The sequence below is a fragment of the Cyprinus carpio genome, chromosome B16 (genome assembly GCF_018340385.1).
Source record: "Cyprinus carpio isolate SPL01 chromosome B16, ASM1834038v1, whole genome shotgun sequence".
NCBI lineage: Eukaryota > Metazoa > Chordata > Actinopteri > Cypriniformes > Cyprinidae > Cyprinus > Cyprinus carpio.
The window spans coordinates 26199885-26225505 of NC_056612.1; the positions used below are offsets into that span (position 1 = coordinate 26199885).

General features: G+C 35.6%; 1 protein-coding gene across 6 annotated transcripts in view; it reads right to left on the minus strand.

The window, feature by feature from the left end:
* Positions 1-25621, minus strand: part of LOC109105506 (DNA-binding protein SATB1-like) — a 56428-nt gene that overhangs the window by 16296 nt on the left and 14511 nt on the right. For 2 of the 6 annotated variants that reach the window (XM_042741732.1, XM_042741733.1), the window contains exons 4-11: positions 24813-24939; positions 23421-23544; positions 17557-17668; positions 16599-16676; positions 12022-12473; positions 7135-7347; positions 3507-3593; positions 2404-2559 (exon numbers count right to left, since the gene is read on the minus strand). In XM_042741732.1, coding sequence (XP_042597666.1) covers positions 2404-2559; positions 3507-3593; positions 7135-7347; positions 12022-12473; positions 16599-16676; positions 17557-17668; positions 23421-23544; positions 24813-24939 — 1349 coding nt within the window. The remainder of the gene's footprint in view (positions 1-2403; positions 2560-3506; positions 3594-7134; positions 7348-12021; positions 12474-16598; positions 16677-17556; positions 17669-23420; positions 23545-24812; positions 24940-25621) is intronic. The other 4 variants (XM_042741735.1, XM_042741734.1, XM_042741737.1 and 1 more) reach the window with 4 other exon arrangements.

The following is a 25621-nucleotide window of genomic DNA, read 5'->3' on the forward strand; positions in this document are numbered from 1 at the left end:
ATACGGCAAAACGCCTCCCACCACCCGCTGTCTAGGACCCCGAGGTCCTTCAGCCAGGGACAGACACAAACACAGTTTGTGGCTACATTTTGCAAAAAGAGTCCATTTGCTAACATTAGTTAACTATATTTGAACTAACTGTGAAAAATACTTTTAAAGCTTTTATTAATCTTAAAATCAAAAGTTGTATCAGTGAATATTATTTAATGTACATAAGCTAACATTATGGCCATATAAAATCTATTCAGTTTTGTTTGTTTATTTATTTACTATTATATTATATTATATTATTGTCATTTAACATGTAAACCAAATGCAATTATCAATCAAATGAAATTATGAAATCGGTTTTATTTTTTCTAAATTCTGTGTTTTCGGTTTTGATTTTTGATCTGATTTAATACTTATTTATTATTTAAAACTGTTGTAATTAAATGAGTGCATAAAACTTTAACAATTTAACTGATATTTTAAATGTAATCAAATGAAATTATGAAATCTTTTTTTTTTTAAATTCAATTGAATTTTTTTCCAAAAATTTTTCCAATTCAGATTTATTTTATTTTTTCTGAATTCTCTTTTATGATTTAATACAAATTCAAATAAAACAAAAAAGGTGATAATCACATGAATCCATAAAACTTTTAAAATGTAATTGGTCTTTAAAAATGTAATCAAATAAAATGTTCAATGATTGTGTGATATTCCTTAACAAATAATGTTTTAATAACTACATTATTGTTGTTATTACTTTTAGAAGTACATTCTACTGTACAATACAATTCTGTCATAATTTCTTCAAATTAAGCCAAACTTATATTTTGGCAGGTTGTAGTAAAACTTTTTGAGTTTTAGTTAATGCATTAACTAACCGGAACTTACTGTAAAGTGTCACACAGTTTTTCATCCTACTTAGTTCACAAATCATAAATTGTACTCAGAATGCATTTCATAATTTTTTCTTTGCCATTTTACATTTTAAAAAGACAAGTGTTAAGAACATCATTCATATATTGCTTCTGCCTATTATATATATTTATATATATATATATATATATATATATATATATATATTATTATTATTATTATTCAAAAATTCTAAAAATTTCTATTTCAAATAAATGCCGTTCTTTCGAATTTTCTATTCATCAAGGAATTAAAAGAATGGGTTTTATTTTCCACAAAAATATGAAACAGCACAACGGTTTTCAACATTGATGATAATCAGAAATGTAGCCTGTAAAATGACTAAATGTGTATTTTCAGACAAGAATGATTACTATTCTTCATTATAAGCACCCAAAATGCGACCAAACTGACCGATCACAGTGAAAACGTACAGTAATCACAGCCGATACCAGTCGACTTCCCTCAATGATTCTTCAATCGTCACGCCTCAATTGGAAAAGAGTTTCCCCACCGCTAATTACGACACCGCAGCGGCCGTTTCGTAACGACGATCGCTCTGCGCCGGCACCAGCTCCGCCAGGCGCTCGGCACCGGCCGGACATTCAGCCGGCGGCCCCTGTGGGCCCCGCGGAGGGGGCTGGAAACGGGAAGGAGGGGGTACCAGCTGCCCGGGGAGCGCACATTACGAGATGGAGCCGGAGATAAGTGCTCTCCCAGGCCCCTTTTTCAGCTGCGTAATTAGCACAGTTCTTATCTGCTGCTCAATTCACATTCACACCAGCCATGAATGGAGCACACAGGCTCAGGCAGAGAGGGGGCTCTTTTCTCTCAAACCGTCATTTTATACGAGAATCTTACACGAATAAATGCCCTGGTTTGTCTTTTCTCTCCTCCACCCTTCTCGGCTTTGAACTCCCTTCGACAAAAACAACAGTTTTTTCATCAAAAAACAATAATTTGAAAAAACAAAAGTATCTGGCACCGTAATCAGTGCAATCAGCAAAAACCTGCTGATATTTCTAGATAATTTAGGGCTTTTATTCGCGTTTTCCCCCCCATCAGATGTAATTGTGAAAATCTTTAAGTGTGCACATAGATATGTGAAACCTTTAATAATGGGGCTCGCCTTGCGTTTCTTTAATTAGTTTTAATAGGCTAAAACAGACGGTAATGTCTCTCACAGAGGCCTGTATTCAGCAGAAGGCTGTTCGCTATGTGAGATAATGGTGTGGTCGTTGCACAGCTGAATTATATAAACACATTTGTTTTATGTTGCAACACTGTCTGCTGTTCACAAACCCACAATAAAGTGGCGCAAGTCATTACGGCGCTGCGCTACCTGCGAGGCTTAACAAAGCTCTCCTTTTACGCTTTTATCTCGCTATCTAAGCTTTCTGTAAGCTGTACACAGAAAAGTTTGACAATGTTTTGTCAACCGGACGAGCGCTTTGAGCGTGACAGGCTAGTGAAAGTCAAAGTTGAAGCGGGCCGTACCTGGCTCTTTGAGGCGGCGACCTTGGCGAACATGGCCTGGGACACTTTGGCCCTCTTCATCTCCTGCTGGATCTCGTCGTAGATGGAGGAGTTGATGTTTAACACACAGTTCTCTGATTTCCCATTCCACTCTGAGGACAGAGGGCTGGGCTTCACCTGTGCAAAGAACAAGAAAAAAGTTAGGCAGATGGATATACTGTTTACATTTTTAATGCACCAGTCAAATAAAATGGTAAAAAAAAAAAAATAATAAATAAATAAATATATGTATATATATATATATATATATATATATATATATATATATATATATATATATATATTATATATATATATATATACATATATATATATATATATATATATATATATATATATATATATATTATATATATATATATATATATATATATATATATATATATATGTATATATTAGTTCATATACTATTGTTTGGAAGTTTGGAGGCAGTAAGATAGATTTATTAATTTATGAATGAATGAAAGACATGAATACGTTTTTTTTAAGCAAGGATGCATTAAAATGATCAAAAGTGAAAGTAAAGACCTATATTTAGTCACAAAAGATTTCCATTTCAAATAAATGCTTCAATGACTCATCAAAGAATCCCCCCCAAAACATTTATAGCAGTTCCCATAAAAATATGAAGCAACCCAAACTGTTTTCAACATTGATAAGAATATTAGAATGATTTCTGAAGGATCATGTGACACTGAAGACTGGAGTAATGATGCTGAAAATGCAGCTTTGCATCACAGAAATAAATTAATTTGAAAATATATTAAAATCTAAAAGTTATTTTTAATATTTATTTTTAGCAAATAAAAGCAGCCTTAGTGAGCAGAACAGACTTCATTCAAAAACTTCTGAACAACATATATATGAAATAATAATAATAAAACAACAACTATATATATTTTTTTAATATTTAAAAAGTTACACAATAAAAATATTATGATTACTATTATTATGCATTCTCATTTATTTTATTATTATTTTAGATCATTTAAAAATAATTTATATGTACATAGGTATATAATCAAGGACAAAATCATGCATCAACTTCTGCATAAACAATGTACCATATGTGCACTCACAGGAGAGATGCCCACTGGAATTCTGGGATTCCAGTCTTCTGGTCTCACATTGTTACACTCCTCTCTTCTGGGCTGTGAACACACACAAATATGTAAAACAACTGGTTAAAATAACACTTAAATCAGATCTGATCAGAATACTAATAGTAACACATGATCAGATTTCTATTCTATTTCTGCAGCAAAACGACTTGCAAACATGGCTATAACTTTTTTTTTATAACATGAAGGGGCTCCAAACTGCCACGGCAGGAGCGTTGAAGAGGCTGTCAGTGGCACCTACAGCAGTCATTTACATGTGAAGCATCAGTGTCTAGGCTGAGTTATTTTGTGACCGTATCTAATTATAAAGGGATGAGCGTGCACAAACTTGCACACACTGTCTGACGATCCATTAACGTATGTGGGAAACATACCTTCGCATCTGTTTTTATGGGCGTCATAAAAGCCTTGCAGCGCTGTAAGACGTGCCACCCTGCTGATTTACAGCAGAAAATATCCTGAGAACATCTCACTCATTTCTGTCAGCATCAAGCTGCTATGCATCCAAAGACTTCCCCCTCCCTGAACCTGCTTTATCACATTTATTTTTATGCAAAAAGGCCAATGACAGACAAAGCATTATCTTCGTTTATCTATCTATCATTATGGTATGTTCAGTGTTCAAAGACAACAAAGTTAATGTAAACATACATATAAACGCAAAAAGTATTTGTAATAATATTATATATATATGCTTTCTGCTGCATAAGTAGAATGTTCCAAAACAGTTACTAATGAGGCTCCATTTCAGTTAGATAGGCAGCAAGGAAGCACACTATGTTTTGGGACACAGTCATATGTGTCAAACAGTGCATCGATATGCCCTTTGATTAAAAATTTCACCAATTTATACAAATATCATCAGATAATAGAGACTTTTGCCGAGCTCTGTACGAGACTGACGAATTAGGCGCAGTTGCTGAATAATCAGGTTACAGAACCATCTGATAATGGGATCTGAACAGGAAAGCAGCATCTGGTTTGCACACACACACACACACACTAGGACATGATGCACGCAAGCACACACACAAATGCGTGCACACTTGAGTGAACACTGATGACATTTCGGTCTTTACACATTCTGTGTGTGTGAGGGAGTTTTTCTCCTGTATAAAAGAGACTCCTCAGTCCATCACACACAGGAAGGCTTTGTGTCCGATCCACTAAGATACACTCAACTGCGTTTGAAGGAGGCTCTGCATACCTTTCCGGCCCTGCTTGAAGAGTTCGGAGTGAAAGAAACGCTTCCTGAGATCTTTCCTGCACTAAACGTTTCCTTCAAAGTACAGATGCATTGATGTACCGACACTTTTGCATTGGTTATCGGCAATAACTGTACAGAATTTTAATAATAACGGTGGTGCATTTAATATTTGAATAAAAGCACTTGCTAAATGCATAACATTTACAATGCATAAATGTAATATTTCAAGCTGCTGCTAAAACGACTATTAATAACAAACCATTCACAGGTTTGTATTACAAGTTTTCTTAAATGTAAATATGCAAAAGAGGCATTATATAATCTAATATGCATTAAGACTACAGAACAGAAATCTGAACATTGGATAAAGCCAGTTTCAAAATTGTTTTAATCTGTTGACATTAAAGGAGACATTATAGTTATAGATTTATGCAGATGGGATTTTGGATATTTAAGTCAGCCCAAAAAATATTGGCGACAGCCAAATAATTTTTTTTTTTTTAAATTCACCATGTTTCTAAGCATAAAGTTTTATATGTGTATATTTTATGCCTAGAAATATAAATAAGAATATAATTGTCAAGTTTTTTGTATAATTGTTAAGTGGAGATTTCTGGCTCATTTTGAGAAAACAGCCTTTAAAGACATGTACTGTCATTAAAATTTACAGCCACAAATAGTTTAAATGTAATAAATAAAAACATTTAAAATGTATAGTTTGTATGTTTTCTTTTAACAAACAAAATAGACAAATAAACAAATCTCAAAATTGACTAGTGCCTGAAAACAGAAATAAAATGTACCTCTGTATCAATGCATCTGTACCTGACTGCATGTCAGTCATGATTTGTAAACACGAGTTCAAGCTGTGGGGTTGTAATGGTGTCCTTGTGGTTGTGTGTTTGTATAAACCATCATGTGTGAGCTCCTGACCAGCACATTACTATAATGCACTGCCATTTAAAGCCACAGTGCATCATTTCTGGGCCACTGGCCACACCAAACACAACTGCAAAAATAATGGCCTTTACCAAACAGGTTTCCCCAGTCTTCCATTGTTAGTACAATCTTAAACTCTTCTCTAGTGAGTAAAGCTGCTGTGAGAAATTCTCATATTAAAATGAAGTCATTTTTCCTGCCTCCTCAAGAATTTACACATTCAATTCCAGTGTGTGCAAAGCAAATACTCTGACGATGACTGATGGAATACATACCTTAGCTAATCACTCATTATGTTAGTGAGTGAGAGCATGCTAAATATTTGTGCTGAAACTGAGTCTGAGTGTTCAATTCCACCTACATTTACATAAGTGAGAATACAGAATCTATTTAAATTCAACATGACCCCATTTACTTTTATTTGCATGTTTGTGGTCTTACTGTGAATAAATTATCAGTGCAAGTTATTCCCAAAAAAAAAAAAAATGTAATCAGTATTTTTGCTTTGCCTTCCAGTAAAAATAAACATCCTTAAATCAACATGCATTTTCTTGAGAAGAAAAATTGACAAATATAAACAAGACAGAAATAAGAGAGATCCTATTTAAGTCTGTCAGACTGATGCATAAAGCTAGAAAAAAAATAAACATTTGCTCACAGAGTAAGGAAAATTCAGCTCAATTCAAGATATATTCTCTCTGTCTTTGATTAGTAAAATGTATCCCAATAAATGTCTTTAAGGATGTATCTTACACTTATATTTTGTATATTTTACATTTTTATATATTAAATGAGACATTATTTTTATATTTTCTGTTTTAATTGGAGTTTAAATTGTAGATTTTTTTTGTGTCTGTCACTTTTATTTCTAAAAAAAGTTTTATAAAAATAAGACAGAATCAATTTAAATCTGTTAGATTTATGCATAAATCAAGTAACAGAGTAATACAACTTTATTTTCATAATTTATGTTTTCAGTTTTATTTTAAGTTTTGTTATGTCATTTTTTATTAGTTTTGAGTTCAAGATATTACTAAGAGAGACATCTTATTTAAGATTTAAGCATAAAACATAAACATTCAAAGAGAGTAAGAAAAATTAATCTAACTCAAGATACAGTCTGTTTTTTTTTCATTTTTATAAAATTATAAATAAACAAGACAGAACCCATTTAAATCTGTTTGATTTATGCATAAAGCAAGAAAAAAATAATTTGCCAATGGAGTAAGAAAAATGAACCTAATTCATGATATATTCTCTCTGTTTTTGATAAGTAACATTTATCCAAATAAACTGATTTCATTTTTAAGGATGCATAGATATTTCAATTGGAAAACAAGAACAAAAAAAAACTAGTTTTTGCCTTGCATCAAGGGATGCAACCCTACAACACATATTTGTGATATGTGATTGTGAGCGTGTTACCTGTACAGGGCGTGTGGGAGGGGTGCTGATGAGGGGCGCAGGGCCCATAGCAGAGGCCGCGGTCAAGCTGCGCTCCCTCTCGTCCTGGTAGATGCGATCACGCTCCGCTTCCGGTAACTGCAGGAAGTTCTGCATGGCTCGCAGGTTGACCAGGAGTGACTGAGACGCTGTTTTGGGGTCTTCCTCTTTTCTGAGAATCTCAGACAGAAGTCCCTGTGAGAGACACAGAAATACATGCATCGTCCTCTTAGCAAAGAGCAATCAGTACAAGTGCAACAATTAAAACATTCTCTCCACTCCATCTGTGACAAAGCAATTGACCCGTTGATAAGCTCCGCCCACCTGAATATCCCATAGGAATTAACTGTATATTTCTGTGCTTTTAGTAAAATATGCGCATGTAGTGCTAATAATATAATGAATATTATAACATTTCAAAGCCTTTCTTTAAAAAGAAAATCAATTATACCGCAATGTCATTAAAACATTATTTGTGGTGAAATCAGAAACGCTTCTTAAAGCCACTGAAAAAAAGGAAAATCTGATGTTCCTAATGTTTCTACAACACTTTCATCAATAGATGAATATAATAATGCTCAATAGAATTTAATACTTATATTCAGTGAGGATGCATTAAATTGATCAAAAGTGACAGTAAAAGCAATTTGTAATATTACATGTTTTTTTTTTACAAAAACGTACAAAAAACAAAAAAGAGAAAATAAACAGCATAATAGTTTTTACTATTAATAATCAGAAATGTTTTCTTAAAGCAGCAAGTCAGCATATTTTCATGATTTCTGAAGGATCATGTGACAATGAAGACTGGAGTAATCATGAAGAAAATTCTACTTTGCATTACAATTTTTTTCTTTTTTTTTTGATAAAAAATAAATCTAACTTTCAAAACCACAAAGAAAATATTACAGACCAAAATCTTTGATCAGTAGTGTACGTTAGAAAAGAGAAAAAGCTAGCCTGAGAATCTGGTAGACGGCAACGTTTGCTAAGCTAGGATTAGTCATTTACTCTTTCAGTCAAATACTATCAAACACCATCAAGGGTGATGCACTTTGCATAATAAAGTCTAAAAATGGGCCACCAAACCCACAAACGTTTTGACGGCATGCCATCACAAGCAGCCATCATTCACGTGTGGGGATGAATGCACAATAAATATTCAAGGGTTCTGTGGAAACAAAAAAATTGTAGGTTTTAAATTCTTCCCAGCGCAACTAAATGCCAATTTGTGCAAACATGCCTGTCATGACGTGGCCCCTGATTCCTATAGATTCCTATCGCTCTAACACAACATCAAAGTCACTTCCTGCCAAGCGGGGGTTTTATGCAGAACGTCGCAAGACATTATGTTCCCGCTGTCTCCAGCAACAGTCGCTCATGCGTCCGCGGCAGAGCCAGCCCCCACCCCCCGCCGCTGGCACACGGCCAGGTACGTCTCTCTTTGTCTCACCTGATGATGGCAGACAGTTGTCTAGGCGGGACTGTACTAATAACAACTAGTAAAAAAAAAAAAAAACACAATTCTGAGTTTGTCTGACAACTTTCCCAGTATTTGCTAGAGTGTTTGAGTGCTTTCATGTATTGATACAGGGACAGAGTATTTTGATATTTTACATTATTTTAAATTCACTGCCAAAACTTTTTTCCACCTATGTAATTTTAATCACTTATAAACTATTATAATTTTTATGCAGATGTTTTTTTTTGTAATATTTCTCTGTTTTAATTTTACATTTTAGTTATATTTATATTTATGTATTTAGCAGACGCTTTTTTCCAAAGCAACAGTGACACTCGTTTTTTTTTTTTTTTTTGACAAAAATCCAAACTCAAACTGAGTTAAAATCGTAGTTTGGGGCCAATAAGATTTTCTTTTGAAAGAAATTAATAATTTTATTTCGCAATAAATTGATCAAAAGTCACAGTAAACGCATTTACATTGTTACAAAAAAATTATATTTCAAATAAGCACTGCTTTTAACTTTCTATTCATTAAAGAATAAATGCATAAATAGAAAACAGTTATTTTAAATTGTAATTTCACAATATAAATGTTTTTACAGTATTTTTGCTTAAATAAATGCCGTCTTGGTGAATATTAGAGACATCTTTAAAAAAAAAAAAATCTGACCTAATTGTTTGACAATTTTTAATAACTAAAAAAATAACTAAACAAGAAAAGCATTGTTATATTAACCTATCATGAACCAGATATTAATAAATTATCCCTGATGATTTCCACTAGTAGCAGTAGACTCATCAGGCAATAATCTGTGGTCATTTTGCCTAGCATCAGTTTTCAAATAATTTATAGTGAATTCTCAAATACTTTCAAAAGTGTATTTTGCCTCTTGAGTGAAGAAATGTGCACACCTCAATCAAATGTGCACAATTTGTGGTATCACTCATGCACAATAACACAGGACAAGCAGTGAGAAATGAGTTTTTGGTTGGAAAATGTAATAGTTTGAATGAGCAATAATAATAGTGATGTCTGCCTTAGCTCACACCGCTAATAAGTGTCCTGTCCCAGCTCAGCGCTGACAACAGATTGTGTGCAGTGACGAAAAACAAGGTCAAAGCCATGGGTGTGTGAACTCAAAGACGGGAGTCAGTGATCAGTTACTCCTGCCAGGACGTTTTTGATTGAAGAATGAGATGCAATATCTGTGCTAAAAGTGCTCACTCGCTCTTTGTCCTGACATTTACTGGACGATTGGGTTCATTGTGTTGATCCCTAAATAAAAGCAGATAAAGCATCTAACTGTGAGTGTTCTGTTGTCACTATATTAGCAAGGCATGGTTGAATTTTAATGATGTACAGAGCGTGTAGTGGCAAGCTTCACATGAACATGTCACAGCTGATGTATGGGGCTGGGGCGGAGCTGGGGATATGATTCAGCATTTATAATCATCAACAAAATAATCTACAAAAACAATATTCTTAATGGCTCTGCTCCAAAACCTAGCAAGCTGCCTTACTGGACACAGCCTACATAGACAGCTGACAGTATCCTAACTGATATAAAACACAGATCTGGATCACTCTACAGTACATGCTTGGGAGGCACCAAACATCAAAATAAAATCACTTTAAATAAATATGTGCTACGTGTTTCAGAGCGAAGCGCAGCACTGTGTTCATTTACACGCGTGCAGCTGGTTATCTGGTGTTTTCACAGTAAATGCTATACTTCTGCAAGTGCTGTGAGCTTGGGTCTCTTAGAACTTGCCAGCACCACCCATTTACTAGATTTGTAATGAAAATCGTTTATCAACTGGATGCCAACAAAGTAGCAGCTTTAAGGGCTCCCTTTCTGCCAAAATAAAAGCTAAAAAAAACAACAACATGTAAATAATAGTGTTGTTGTAGTGTAAAAATATTATTTTATTTATTATATAATTATTTTCATTAAATACTAATTTTATTTAGAAAATAATACAAATAAAAATACTTTTTTTTTATACAAATAAGTTTTTATTAAATAAATTACAGTAAAAATAAATATTATTTTTTATTGTAATAAACAGTAGGAATATGGCCTATGATAACTTAAGTTTAAAGACTATGGGCCCTATTTTAACAATCTAAGTGCATGGTCTAAAGCGCACGGCGCAGGTGCACTCAGGGCGTGTCCGAATCCACTTTTGCTAGTTTAACGACAGGAAAACGGTCGGCACGCATAGCTCATGGTCTAAACGAGTTGTCCCTGTTCTCTTAATGAGTAATGGTTGTTTTTTGGGCGTAACATGCAATAAACCAATCAGTCTCATCTCCCACCCCTTTAAAAGGCAGTTGTGCTCCCGCCATGGTGGGTTTCGCTTTTAATGGTGGGTTTTCATTTTTAAAAATGTTTGTGTGCTTCTGTGTGTGTAATAAGCAATGTGTACGCGCGTTGTGCACCCACCTATAGGCGCATATTACTAACACACTCTTTAAATAACAAAGAAAAAATATTGCGCCAGACTATAGACCAGGTTTAAGTTGGTCTATGGCGCAGTCTATTTTCAGTCCCTTAAAATAGCAACACGCCAACAATGCACCTGAACACACTTCTTTTTTAGACAAGCATGCCCATGGGCGACCAAATGGTCGCAAATGCATTTGCTATTTAAACAACGTGGCGCAGGATGGAAAAAATGAGAACTGCGTTGGTCTGAAACTAGTAAAAACACTTGTGCCGTATTGCGCAGGGTGTAAGATAGGGCCCTTTGTTTTAACTCTTTAACTATACGCTTACTGAAAGACATTTGATTTGGTTCTTAAAATGCATATCCACACGTTTTTTCAAAATTGTTCAGGTCGGTTTTCACTCAAAAATCTTCAGAGTAAATCATTCTTGAAAGATGCTAGTAATAATCTAGAAAACAATCTGGTGAAAATTCCAATAAAACCCCCAAATATTTACATTACAGAAAAACTAATTACTGCAATCAGTTCTTCTTATTTCAGACTAGAGTGGACTATTTCTTTATCAATATTTCCCAGTATTTAAGACTTCTGTCCAGCATTTTGGATTAATATATTCTACTCTGCTTATTGCAGTGCATTATGGGATTGTCCAAGAGATGATATCTTAGAAATCAGCATGATGCCGCAAACCTTTAGCATCGCAAGTACACACTGACACTCTAAACTGCTTCCTATGTATAAGACTTGTACATAGAAAAAATAAACTTACCAACCTCAATTATTTGACAATTTTTATAACTAAACATATAAATAAATAACTAAAGAAAAGCATCAAATTAATATCTAGGCAGCTATTTTGTGATAATCTTCACCCCATTTAGTATGCTTATCTTTTATCTCAAAAGGCACTTTAACTTCCATTATATGATATATTATAATCCAAATATTTGTACCTGCGTCCTGTTGAAGGCCACACGGGCGAACACGGCCTGGGAGATTCCCGCCCTCTTCAGCTCATCTCTGACCCACTGGTAGATCTCCGATGAGACCTCGGCGTTGGTGGACACCTGCGCGTCCAGTGGTTTGTTGAGCGCGCGGCTGACTGGTGGGTGGTTGAGGTACTGCTGGCTCAGGGACTGCTGGGCCAGGAGACGGTTGACGGCGTACTGCTGGTTAAGGATCTGAGCCATGACGATCTGCTGATTCACCAGCTGAGGGCTGATGGGGGTGGACACCAGGCCGGGGTGCAGGCCGGGGAGCTGGGCACGGCTGGGGGCCTGACTGCTGTGGGACAGGGGCACCGGGGACGGGGACTGCTCGGCTGTGCTGCCCGGGATGGGCTGCTGACTGAAGCTGAGGTGGTTGGTTCCGGGTGGAGAAAGATCAGACAGACTGTCCATCTCAGCTATAGGTTCACACAAAGAAGATGAAGCATGTTAATAAACAGGGTTTGTCTTGCCTTGCCTCAATAAAAGCCGCTGATGATGTTAGTCTAAAAAAAGAACTCGGCTTTCAAAAGATGTTTTTTAAACAAAAATCTAATTTTATATATATATATATATATATATATATATATATATATATATATATATATATATATATATATATATATATATATATATATATAAAATATTTATATAAATAGTTAAAATAATTAATTGATCACAAAATCTGTGGTATTTCATGATTTTAGATACTAATTACAATACCACAGCATCTAATACGCTACTGAATCCACTTCTTCATTAAAAAAGTGAAACATTAATACAAATATGAACAAATTAAATTAGTGGCATGTAGTGCAAGCATTTCTCAATTAAGTAAATATTGTTTCAAGTAATTATTCATGTAAACAGTCATTAATAGAGAACACGGTGAGTGCTTTTCTCTTTTTCTTGTCAATATTGTGTTGTTGGATTCATACAGTATAACAACAAAATAGACAGTGGTAGGTCTATTAAGTCTAATGCGGAGAGATGTTTTGAAAGAAATCTGATTTTTATCTTTCCTGTTTACACTGACTTTAAGATGAAGTGACAGTGGTTACATTCGTATACTAACATTCCATTACTAACACGTAATAAAATTTAGAACTGAATTAAAAAAGAAATAAGCAAATAAATATTTTATATAAAGTAATATAAAAAATATATAAAAATATACACTTATCTGGACAAATGAGCATGTTAATATTCTCTACATGAGCAATTAATTGCCTTGTCACTACTCTATGATGAACGGAAGTCATCCCAAAACACATCGATATCAAATACCAAACACTTTCATAACAAGTTGGACATGAGCTGAAGTCAAAAAGCAAAAGCTTTAAGCTAAAAAACATAATCAAGCCCGTTCCAGCCTGCCATTACTACAGTAACCCAGTACAACCTCTCTAATATAATGGGGCACAGTGTGTGACCTGTAGCTGCATAAATTGGCAGCACCAGAAATTAGTTTATAATGTCCATGGCCAAATCATGTGAGCAATAACAACAAGTCAGTGTGAGCGCTCTGCTAAAGCAGTGAGCAGGACGTCTTCACATGGACCGAGCCAGAGAGCCATACACTTGAATCATCCTTTATACTCTTAATTCTAAAACAAGGTACACAAGCTGGCTAATATGAAATTTTGGGAAAGTCTAAATATAACCATGTTGCGCTGGAAGCCCAGAGCACGGCCTTTAAAACAGGTCAGACTGCGCAGATTGGAAATATGGCAACTATTTGATGCCATTTGAGGCTATAAATGATTTTGATTCTTTTAAATCGATAAGTTTAGTGTTTAGTGGCTAACAGCCTTGAAAATCTGAAAATTAAAAAGTGTTTATGAATGTATGAAATAATTCTAAACCCATTATCTGTCACTTTTCTGAAAGATGGACTACCTTTAGTGTGCTTTATTGTCCATTTCACAGCTTCTTGACAGATGAATATCATATAGAGCTGGATGAAGATTTATTAAAATTTCTCTTTTTGTGTTGCACGGAACAAATAACAGCATATGGATTTGGAACAATGTAAAGGTGAGTGAATATAGCAAACCAATTCTTTAAAGGACTAAAGCGTTGTGCTTTCTTGAAACAGGTATTCAGTTGAAAGATATTACTTAAAAAAAAGAGAGAAATACAATGCCCATCACCTACTAGCACGCCCGCTTCACATCTCCATCACAATCTTACGGATTTTATGGAGCGCAAAAAAAGCATTATGGCAAATCATCAAAATATAAATATTTCAACAAGAAGATAAAAACCAGATTAAGAGCATGGAAACTCTCCAGAGATACGCACAATAAGCACAAGGACGCAAACATGTGTCTTAACTGACAGCGAGCACAAAGCCGCGGCTGTTCTTTTCAATATCAGCAGAAAGTCAGAGGGAAAGAAAAAAACAAACAAAAAAATTGGGTAATAATCAAAGCTCTCCCATAATCCCCCTCATTCCTGTGCTCGGATGTTACGGTGTGCCTCTCAGTTGTCTTTTTGGTGTTGAAAACTGCTGGGGGGCACACGCTTTTCCATGCAAATTGAAAAGGTTGGAAGAAAGCGTTCGCAGGCCCCGTTTGCAGCAGCAGTGGCGGCAAAACAGACAGAGAACCGGAGTCCCTCCTGTGGAATTCACCACAAAGCAGGCTGGGATTAGGAGCACAATGGGAGAGAGAATGTGGGCTGAGGGGAGGGAGGTAAAACCCCACGGCACGGTGGGCGCTCGCTCTCCAGCCCGGCTGCGTTTCAATAGGAGCGCTGCTGCGCTAGAGATGGCTCGCCACACTCCACAAAATCTTGCGAGACCAGCCTCTCGCTGACCACTTGTAAAACGCAACTCACTGCGCACTAGTTACAATAGGGAGTGCATTCAAGACATGCACTATATCATTCACAGCGTTCTCCGGGAGTTAAACCCATAATATTTGGCATAACTACGCCATAGCTTTGCATTCCTGCTGTTTAGACAATAATGCAATGCCAAGGTCATGGGTTCGATTCCCGGGAAATGCATGAACTGATTAAATGTATAACCTGAATGCAATTTAAGTGGCTTTTTGGAGAAAAGTCAAGTCAAATTTATTTATTTATACAGTACACACTGTTTCAAAACAGCATCACAGCAATAAACAGGGACAGTTCACCCGAAAAAAAATCATCATTTACTCACCCTCATGTTGTATTTTTCTGTTGAGCACAAAAGATGATATTTTGAATAATATTAGTAACCAAACAGTTACTAGTAGCCATTGACTTCCATAGTAGGAAAAAAATACTGTGGAAGTCAATGGCTACCAGCAACTGTTTGGTTACCAACATTCTACAGAATGTTTTCTTTTGTGTTCAACAGAAGAATGAAACTCATGAGGGTGAGTAAATGATGACAGTTTTCATTTTTGGGTGAACTATGGATTCTTTAATAATGTAAAATTCTTCAATTTCAGTTATGAAGCAATGTAACTATACAGATCAATTTAGTTCAAGATGACAACTAAATTTATGAAAGCATCTGCCAAATGCATAAAAGTAGATTCCCTGTAACATCCCAGCTACAAGCCCCGCCCGTAATAATCTCATTGGTTTAAAATCCTGCTGTGCATAATTTTATATTAAACATCAAATATGTTCTGATTGGTTGTGATTTTTAGAAAAGCATTTTTTGCATTCAGTGTGGACAGATATATTTCTTATACTGTAGCTAGAAACTTGCTTGATTAGGACAAAATGAAACCAAAAAAAAAGGAACCTTTCAAAATAAGGCAATTTGCAATTGCAAAATAAGTATATAAGATACACATATGCAATTTTATACAGCCGTACACATACAGTAAAGACACTTAAAGAGTTATATCACTATACAACAAATCTCAAAAGTTTGATTATCGTGCAGCGTTATATAAAAGATTGCATATATAGTAAATCTCGGCTGTATGATTGTTTTTATCATCACAAAATTAACTATATTATTGCCCATCTATATATATATATATATATATATATATATATATATATATATATATATATATATATATATATATATATATATAATATATATATGTATGTATATGTATATTTACATATATACATATATTTATAAAAATAGCAGATGTATGTCAAATGTCAATGCAAGTCTCAACTGCTTATATCATTCCAAAATTTAAACTATATTATCGCCCTGCTCTAATCTGCTATAGTGAGACTATAAAGCATGAAGCCATTAAGATATTATAAACATTAATATGATTATCTGTAAAGCTGCTTTGAACAATGTGTATTGTAAAAGGTGCTATACAAACAAATTTGATTTGACTTGGCAGGCATTTAGTGTCATGAGAAAAGACCAAATTGTTTGTTGGTTTTGTACACTGTGTGTATGTTTTTATCATGGCAGACTGCGTCATCTGACGCTTATCGTCTCGCTCACGCGGCTCTCGGCCTGCCGTGAGTTTTTAACACAAAGTTACGGTGTTGCCGCCGTCGGAATGTGAGCATATTCGCTCGTGAATAATAAGGAGGGGAGGGTTGCGGTGCGTCACGTGACCTACCTAACGTGGTGGCACGTGGACTGTCATGGAGGACACACGTCCCCAGGTAGCCCTCCAGCTGGGAGGGCTGGCGCACGACTGCGCAGACGAACACACAAACACGCAACACACGCATTCACAGGTGTGGAGAGAGAAAGAGAGAGTGTTAGTGGGGGTAAAAGTGAACGTGTGAACAGGAAACAAGAGGCAGATGTCAAGAGCTGCAGCATAACAACCTGATTGACTGACTTACAGGTGCGTGTTTGAACACTTGAAAAGCTAAAAATCACAGTGCTGTTGATTATTATGTGCATGGCAGAGACGGAATTTAATTCAATAAGGCTTTTTGCCAGTAGATCTATATTTGACAGGTTTTGGTAGATTTGCATTTTAACTCAATCTAAAGAATAAACAAATGAGGCATATTAAAAATAAGTTTACAAGGAAAGGACTAGATAAACAGTCAGGCAGATATACACAGACATATAAAGAGACAGACAGACAGACAGGCAAACAAAAAGTCAATAGATACACAGAAATAGAATGGACAGACAGATTGATCAACAGAGAGTTAAATAGTCAAATGAATAGTCAGTGAAGCAAATATAGGTAGACAGAGACATAGACAGAGAGACAGATGTACACATATAGACAGAAAGACAGACAGACAGATCGATCGATAAGATAGACAGGCAGATACAGACAGAGAGACAGAGAGAGACAGAGAGAGACAGCCAGATAGACAGATAGGGAGCAATAGACAGATAGATAGATAGATAGAGAGACAGTCAGACAGACACAGAGACAGTCAGATAGACAGATAGGGAACTACAGACAGATAGACAAATAGATAGATAGATAGATAGATAGATAGATAGACAGACAGACAGACAGACAGACAGACAGACAGACAGACAGAAAGATCTCTTTCTTTACATAGATGTGATTATACTTAATTTTCATTTAGCGTTCTTCTTACCTATCATGTCTTTTGTCTTCTTGAAATGTTTATACCAGCGTCCAAATTCATGACACTTCGCCGCAGACACATTTGCATAGTAAGTGCTGTTAACAATTGAAGAAATCATACTCTGCAAGACAAAATTGCATGCGCTTTTTAAAATGTATGTTTACTCACAGTACAATAACAAAGTCTGTCAAGAAAGCCTGTACTACGCACAACTCAGCATTATATGTATCACAGTGTCATATCTTGATCCAAAAAAACATATGCAATGCGATTCATGCACAATTTTTTCTGCAGTAATATCAACTTAAAAAAATACATGTCCCTTTAACAAATGCCACAGAGTTTGAAAGCGGATGCATCCAGGAGGCTCTGTGAGGCAGACAGCAAAGCAGATGATGCTTTGGGGATTTCTGCCCTATATGAATGCAACTCATATTCGCAATCTGTTTTCACAGCCGGAGTTGCATGTTGAGACCACACAACGAGTTCACGTCTCCTCGCTGCCCTAACAGCACGCTTCCTATTCATCTCCTCTGCTTTTTTCTTCGTCTATTTTAATACATTCCACTTCAAAAAAGTGAGATTCTTTTTCATTAAACCCCACACTTAACACCTTAATAGCCCTGGGCTACATAACGCAGAAATTGTTTTGATTGTTATAAATATTCAAAAGATGAAACCATCTGTTTTTAAATTACAGGTACGGCAGCTTTATCATTTTTATAACATGAGCACTTGGGGACTCGGAGGTGGGGAGGAGGGGGGCTTTGCGGTTTACAATAGAGTTTGAGTTTATGGATAACTTCAGCATTCCTGTTTCCAAATGCTCCGATGCATCTTGAAGACCTAGAGATGCGCTCTCAGAATGAAGGCTCCTCAGCGGCACCAACGCATCTCTTTTCAAGAACCATTTTCCCTCTGAAGGGTTCTTGATGTGACTATAAGCTTCTTTGGAGATTTGTTTTTGATGTTAAATTATAGGTTGGTGTATGAACTGTTTTTTTCTTCAAAATCATACATGTTCTCTATGACACAGACACTGGATCTGAAAAACATTTTCTTATGGGATAATATGGAAATTGTTCTATGATTTCATAGGAAAAAAAGACTCATATGGAACTTATTCTTACCATGTAAATGTTCTTACTGACATGGAAATTTAAATAGTTCTTTATGTTCTCTAGTTTAAATGTTAAAATGTTCTCCTATGACATCATATGGAATGGAATTTTAAATTGTTCTTCCATGATATATATTTAAATTGTTATTCCATGATATGGAACCTAATGTTCTATATGGCATCATACAGAAATACATCTAAAAATGCTCTTCTATGACATCATATGGAACAATTGCTTATTGCATAATGTGGAAATATAAACAGTTCACATGGAGATTGAAAAAGTTCTCCTATGACATCATAAGGAATTTAAAAATGCTCTTCTATGACATCATATGGAATTCTAAATTGTTCTTAAATGACGTGGACATTTAAATGGTTCATCTTTGACATTACCAAATCTTCTTCTATGGTACACAACATGATGAAAATTGAGCCTTTTTAAGTTCCATATAATGCTTTTGGAGAACTAGGGCACTACATGGATATTTTAAAAGGTCCTCCAACAGCATCAGGCAGAACCTTTGGAACCTTTTTCCACCACGAACAGGTGCACAGTTCTGCAGGACCAGCCAGACGAGGGTTAACCACTCACCAAAATACACATCTCTGTGTACGCTTGAGAAGGACTATTAACCTTTACTGCCAAAGCTTGTGCTGCCGGAGAAATGAAAAGTGTATAACGGCATCCAAGATGAGCAGAAGAACCTCTCCAAAAGCAAGGGCGGAATATGAAACCACAGTGCCATGCTGATAGGAGGCCAGGTTCAAACCGCACATCTGAAGGCCAACTGGCGTTTTAAAATGTCACGGCTTCTTTTATCGCTGATCTCAAACAACAGCCAGGATGGAAGGGAGCTTACAAACAAAACCATCAACTAACAACAGAAGAGAAATTAAATGACCAAGATTTCATGAGTCATCATAGATCTGTTTGAGATCTGATGTGAGTCAGACGCTCACTTTGGGGACAGTTGACACAGATGTTGTGAAAAGCTCCGTTCGTTAATCACTCGTCTCAAACTCCTGAGACCCATCCACCACGCGAATAAACACCTCAGCGTACCGAACGCCAGGAGCCATCAACAGGTAATGGGACAAGCCTCTTTAAAAGATAACCATCACGAGGCTTATCGGTGCGCCCAGGAAGTCTGTCACGCTGTTATCGACCTGAACCATCTATTTGGCTTTCCGTCACGGGAGAGTCTCATGAAAACGCTCCGTATCTAGCCAGGCGCTCACTGTTTGTACTTCCTTCTTACGTGCCATCTTTTAGTCTCCCTGCGGAGAGACTGTTCACATTGTGTTAAAGAGAGGTGGATTCATTCCCCCTCCCTTTCATTTTTTTCTTTAAAAACGTCTTAATTACAGCTTCTTTTTCGTCCAATGCATGAGAAAGGGGTGAAAGCCCATGTCAAACCCGAGCAAAGATGGCATTTGATGGCTATTTGCTGCTATGCAACTACACAGCTGCTCTTTCAGGGCCACGGGGTGAGTGGGGAGCTCTATTGTTGCGGTCGTCTGAGGGGACACAGGGGTTAAGTTTGATCACAGGGAAACATACGTGTGCTGAAAGAAGGCTGATGAGCGGGAGGGGCCCCGAACAAACCTAGACGAGCAATTTACTTTTCTTCATTTTCTAGAATTGCACACACACACAAAAAACGGTCTGACGGCAGGCAAATTATATTCTGCTAAAAACAATACCCAAGAACTAGGAATGGGTCAGCTGGTCAATTATTGTGGTCAACTAGTGGGTTTGTAAATGTTTTTATTATTTCATTATTTTATTTTTATCATTTTATATATGTATATATATATATATATATATATATATGTTTAATTTGTATAGCACAGCACTTAATAAGAACACTTTCTAGGTTGCTTAATTTCACCATGCTGTCACTAATATATATTACTAATATATTATAATATTAAAATAAATGTTTTGTTTTTATAAAACTTGCTTAAAATGTAGTTGGTATACACATTCTAGGTTGCTCAATTTATCCGTGATGCTGCAAAAAATAACTTTTTTATATATAAAATTAAAATAGATTTGTATAGCATGGTACTTTAGAGGAGATAGATTTTATAAAAAAAAAAAAGGTAAATAAATAAATAATTTATAAAAACCAAAACATTTGGCATGTTGACTTCCTAAGAAAGTTTTAGTGTTTAATTTGCTAAATTCATTGGTACCACAACCACCACTGACACACACACACAAATATATATATACTGAAATGCCAATGTATATAGCCATATCAAGTATAAAAATTATAATATTATGATATTTATTATTATTATATTATAATATAATTATATTATGCATGTTATGTAATATTATAATATATATTGTGAGTACTGCAAAATATCATAACAAAATTAAAATGAAAAGGTTTAACTTGAAAAGTGCCTTTCCAGAGCTCACTTTTTTATTTTTCAGTAATAACACAATAATAACTAGAAAAAGTATAGTCATGGGAAAGCACATGCATGCATTCATAACATCCGTGCATTTTTTTTTATTAGTTTTTTTTTTCCTTTGGCCATTTTCTCAGCTTCTCACTCAATGAGTGTTGCGTTAAAGTCAAATGAAAACTACTTCAACTTTAAAAAACATATCAAGACCTCTGATTCAGCTGAACTCTTTCTGACTTGCTAGTTTTACTAAGAATAATGTCTGGTTGGTGTATGACAGTCCATCTAATCATCATAATTACATAAAGCTTCCTTTAGGAATGACTAGCCAACTACTCATACACAAAGTTCACCAACTACACTAGAACGAACAGCTCCTGTTAGCATATAAACTTAAACATGCAAGGTAGCATTGAAAAAAAAAACATTACATTCACAATCCCCATCCATTCTGGCCTAATTCTCCTTCTGGTTCTCCATTCATTAGCCTTTTCAAGAGCAGGGATTACCGTTCGGAGTATCAAGACGTCGCTAATCCTATAAAAGTTGGCGTTCGTTCTTAAATCGGCCTGATCTCTCCAACTCTTCCTGTTCAACAGCAAGACTGTTCACCTAAACAAAAAGGTCACCTCTACTAGGTTACCCATCAAAGACGACCCTAAAACAGATGAGGCATCCTGTTCTAACTGGAGAAGTAACGACTAAAATTAGCAAAAGATACTCTTCCTTCATGCCAGTGAGAGAAATCAGAAACAATAAAAGCAGAAAACAACCCCCTCCCCCGAAAATTGCAGCACACGCTTGCGGGCCGCCCAGCCTACAGCAAGCGAGCTGTGAGCGGACTCTAATTCAGTGTAAGTACCGGGCCGCTGCTCAGTGGGAATAGCTCACATATGGACTGTAAACAGAGTGATTAGAGAGATGTTGAGCGGCCCAGCCCCTGCGCTGCCTGAACAGCACCCTGGGACTCTTTACATCACCACACACGCACACATGCACACACCTGCAGGTAAAGAACGGGCTTCCCTGAGACGAAATAGACTGCGATTGCACCAACACATGAGCTGAGACACTCGCCTTTCCTTAAAATACATTGTGGTTTTAAGGCTGAATCTCATGGAAACATGCCCAGGTCACATTTCACTGCAAAATCGAAGGGGATAAATAAAAAAAAAATGAAGCCCATTTTTAGGACAGTTACATTTTTTATGCATTATTTTCAATACTATTAACCAGTTTTTCTCCCTCAAATTCTCACTGATGTAATAGTTTGGATGTTTCATGCTTCACTTTCTTCCTGATTATTCTCAAAGGTAATTCTGGTCAGATTGTTATTACAGTAATACAGTATTTTATATATATATATATATATATTTGCTTCTTGCAAACATACATATGTTTATTAAATTAGCAAAAAATTAAAAATTACAGCATAAAGTCTCAAAACTAGTACTATCATAGTGTATAAATACTTTATTTAAAAATAATCTTTTCGTTTTAAAATAAATAGTTAATTCACAAAAAAATTAAGCCTATTTTTAGGACCAATACTTTTTGTGTTTGTTTGTTTTAGCAGATTTTTCCCCTCTAATTCTCATTACGCTAATAGTCTGGATGTTTTACATCTCACTTTTATTGCACTTTTTAAAATCAGCATAATTAAAAAAAAAAAAAAATACAGTTTAAAGACTCCAAAACAACACTATCATGCTGTATCAATACTTTGTAGTATTTTAATATTAAATTCACAAAACTAAAGCCCAATTTTTCTTGCTTTTTTGCCCTAATTATTTTAAATATTATTATTTTTAAAATCCAAAGTGTAAAAGACTACCATGATGCATAAATACATTTTCAATATTTGATTAAAAAAAATAATTTTTATTTTGAAATAAATATTTCAAATATATCAAATTTTTTTTTTTTTTGCATTATGGTAATAAGAGCATGAGCTGCAACTGACATAAATATACAGTATATAAAAAAAGCTTAATTTTTGCATAAGCAACCATAATTCTTTCCACAGATTCTAAGGTTAAACCACGACATGTTGACAGGTTTCGTGAGATTCACCCATAACAGTTCACAGCTTGTAATGCATTATCAAGATCATTGTGGTTTGCCCATTGTTTACCCAACAATACTCGCATTCACAACGGCTAGCACTGCTGCAACAGCATCAAAATAAAGTGCATTAATCTACGGGGATGACAATGGCTATTGATTTGGATTTCTATGGCAATTCTGTCCATTTCCACTCTATCAAACTCTGGGCATTTGAAAAGGGACACTTGCAATCTTGGCAACTAGACGTGGAAGGCTCCAGCACCTGTGATAAGGGACATTCTTTTGCCAGAGAGCTCTGGTTCATGTCTTTGAGTAACTCCTTGAGCGCATTTCTTACTGTAGAGTGGGTCCACTGCTCTGGAGGAAGGTCTTCCAGTTTAGGACAACTGCAGGAAGGGATAGAACAAGAGAGAGATGAAAAAGGGAAACAAAAGAGAGAGAGAGGGAGAGAGAGAGAGAGGACGGTGAGCACTGGGCTTTGCTTTCCTGCTGCAAGCGTCCCTCTAAGACAGACAGATTTCATTTGGCGCATGAAGCAGATGCATCTGGAGTCTCTCCTCTCTCTCTCTCTCTCCTGATTGTTCTGATTAGTTAATTACTTTATACAACACATCTGCTGTATTGATGCATGAATTATACATCAGCTGCATGTGGCGACTATTATTTCACGTTACTTCTACCTTCCTGCCTTGATGTGCTTGCTAAAACAATTTAAGGTGTTTCCATCTAGATTTCTATGCTAGATGCATTAAAAAGGACCAGCATCCACTATCATCTAAATACTTTATTTAAAAGAAAAAAAAATCCAGTATTTAGAACATTTATGCATGTGTTGGGGAAAAAAATCCACCATCAAATCAACGGAGAAAACACAGCTGCATTCAGGGTGTCATTAATGAATGCTTGTTCAATAGGATGCAATAAACGGCAAGCTGCCAAGAAAATATCGCAACACTCCATGCAAAAAAAAAAAAAAAAAAAAAACATTCAGGGATGTTCAACACCAGCATGCCATGAAATGGCAATGGCAGACAGGAAAACCTGTTTGGTAACACTGATGGAACACCAAACTGAACATATCACAATGATATATAGTCATTATTATTGTTTAGTATGTGCGTGTAAATACATTCATTTTGAATGAAACATGAACTAAAAATATGAATATAAATATATACAAAACAAAAATAGAAATATAACATTTTTTATCGTATGATTCATACTTCAATGTAAATGAATGGCTTTTTATGGTAAAAGAAGCTGACGCTGCAAGTAAAAATGACATTCTTAGTCTCAAATTTATGTTATAAAAAAGGGTTCCCAGGTTAATAATTAAATATTGATGGTTTAATAGTTCTTTAAAACACTGGAGTGACTGGATGAGCGGTAGTACTGCTGTAATGTGCAATTAACACGTCCATGTTTGCACATAGACACACACACACACACACACAAAGAAAAGGAGAGACTGGATTTGGCACACCTTAAAGTGTGAGACAGCCACACAGCCTTTGGAGACGACACAGAGACAGAGACAGACAGATGTACATGGAAGTCTACAGAAAAAGGAAGAGGTGTGTCTGTGTGAGCCCACAGCAGTGGCTTGTGGGAAAAACAGCACTGTATGTGGGTACAGTACATGGGAAACACTGACCTGTGTAGCTGGATTTTCAGCGTGACCACATGGTACACATCCTGTAACATGTCCGCCACTGTGGCGTCGGGTGCATCCGTCACGTAGGAAAGAGGCACGGGGTTCCACTTGCCCACCTGAATCAGACCTGCGGTGAGACGACACCATTTACCACAGACAGACACTCACACGACAGTACACGGTCATGAAGGACTGCACATTTCTATTAGCTCTTCACAAAAAAAAGGCAGCTACGATACTTTTATAAGCACTATTTGATAACCATATTCCTTGCACCATGCTTCTAAAGAGTCATTTGTATAGTAGCATACTTCACAGTGATTTCCATCACAGTGATTTCCGTTTTAAGTTTTCACTCAAAATCTAGTGAACTGCAGATATCAACACATGCATCTTTTGTGGACAACACAATCTCATAATGCATTGCGATAGGGTTCATTAAAAAGAGTATCCAAGATGGCAAGCGAAATGAGAGAAATTTTACGATTTTAACTAATATTTGTGTATACTATTTTTTTTTTATAAAATACTGTAAAGTTTTTTAATGCTTTTGAAATAGGATTCTTAAGCTCACCAAGACTGCATTTATTTGATCAAAATTACAGTAAAATCAGTAATATTGTGAAATATTATTATAATTTAAAATAACTGTTTTCTGTGTGAATATATCTTAAAATGTAATTTATTCCTGTGACACAATACTGAATTTTCAGCATCATTACTCCAGTTTTTAGAGTCACATGATCTTTCAGAAGTCATTCTAATATGCTGATTTACAGCTCAAGAAATATTTAATATTATATTCAGTG